This window comes from Lathyrus oleraceus, chromosome 1, assembly GCF_024323335.1.
Source record: "Lathyrus oleraceus cultivar Zhongwan6 chromosome 1, CAAS_Psat_ZW6_1.0, whole genome shotgun sequence".
In the NCBI taxonomy this organism is placed as follows: domain Eukaryota; kingdom Viridiplantae; phylum Streptophyta; class Magnoliopsida; order Fabales; family Fabaceae; genus Lathyrus; species Lathyrus oleraceus.
The window spans coordinates 3,416,174-3,417,396 of NC_066579.1; the positions used below are offsets into that span (position 1 = coordinate 3,416,174).

General features: G+C 41.4%; 1 protein-coding gene across 1 annotated transcript; it reads right to left on the reverse strand.

The window, feature by feature from the left end:
* Positions 1 to 505: 505 nt before the first annotated feature.
* On the reverse strand, positions 506 to 979 carry LOC127086616 (actin-related protein 3-like). Its single transcript, XM_051027402.1, has one exon. It carries the CDS (start codon positions 977 to 979, stop codon positions 506 to 508), a length of 474 nt encoding a protein of 157 aa, XP_050883359.1.
* Positions 980 to 1,223: the final 244 nt, after the last annotated feature.

Genomic DNA, 1,223 nt, shown 5'->3' on the forward strand with positions numbered 1-1,223 from the left:
TTTCGTATGTTGCCTACTTTGCAGCTTGCTCCTTTTGGTACAGGGCGGCTGATAGAATTTGTGGACAACTCTGTCATGACTTTAATGAAGGCGAGAAGTAGGCTGAGCCAATATTGGAGCGGAGTATATCTGCAAATTCTGAAACTCCCTTTCAAATGATACAGACTGTTATATTCTTAACTATCTTGTACTTTAAGCTAAGTCTCAAAATGTATTATGACACCAATCTATAGCAATCATTTGGCTTAGCATGATATGGAATTATAGCTGGTCTAAATTGCACTCGTAAATTGATGCTATGCTTGGTTTTGTGAGGTATTTCCTTTGGTTATGTTTGTGATGTGATGCTATTGCACTGCAGGACATGGATGATGATTGCGAGGTTATGGTAACAAAGATCGACTCATGCGTATTGTTATCAGCTTGTGCGTCTGATCTACTTCTGCAGCAGCAAAAGATCCAAGAGTTTGGATTTTACCCAATGCTTTCTGTGTAGCTGCGAGCCTCAGGTAACTAGTTCATATTCATCCTGTGCTTGGTATGTTTTGTGTTTATTAACTTCCTTCACAATGTCGGAGCAGGTGTAGCAATATATTTCTTTCACTTTCCGAACCGCTTCAAAAAAAGTCTTCTGGAGGTATATTCTTTCCTCTTTCTCGCGTGAGCTGCCAGACAACAAGAGTAACATCCTTTCCATCAATGGGAACTGACTCGATGTCACTTTCAATAACGTAACCATCCGCAACTGGTACAACATGTGTAGTTCCATGGCGTCCCGATTCTCAACCTGACCATGCTTAATCGGGTAGGTGAGACTATAAGTGCTACTAGACCAAGCCTTAGAAAGTGCGTCATCTCCAATGAAAAAATCAAGATCAACCATGACACTAACATTATGCTGTGCAATCCAATTTCCCTCGGAAGAACTCCTTGATTGATTCAGAAGCGACTTATTAATTGCAACAACGGTAGGGACCATAAAGCAAGGTTCAACATTACCAGCAAGTCCCTTGGCAGCCTTTGATTTTATGTATCGGGTTGGTTGTGGCTATTGCAACGCGACTTGGATCAAATGGCTTTACTATGTATTTGTTTATGCTTTTTTTTCACTGCATCTGTCATTGGCTTGTTGTTTGTATAAGTGTGGGGTGCTGTTGTTTTGCAGGTCTCCGTTTTGGATGATGTTTACGGATAACAGACCATGGCATGCCGCGGGTCTGATG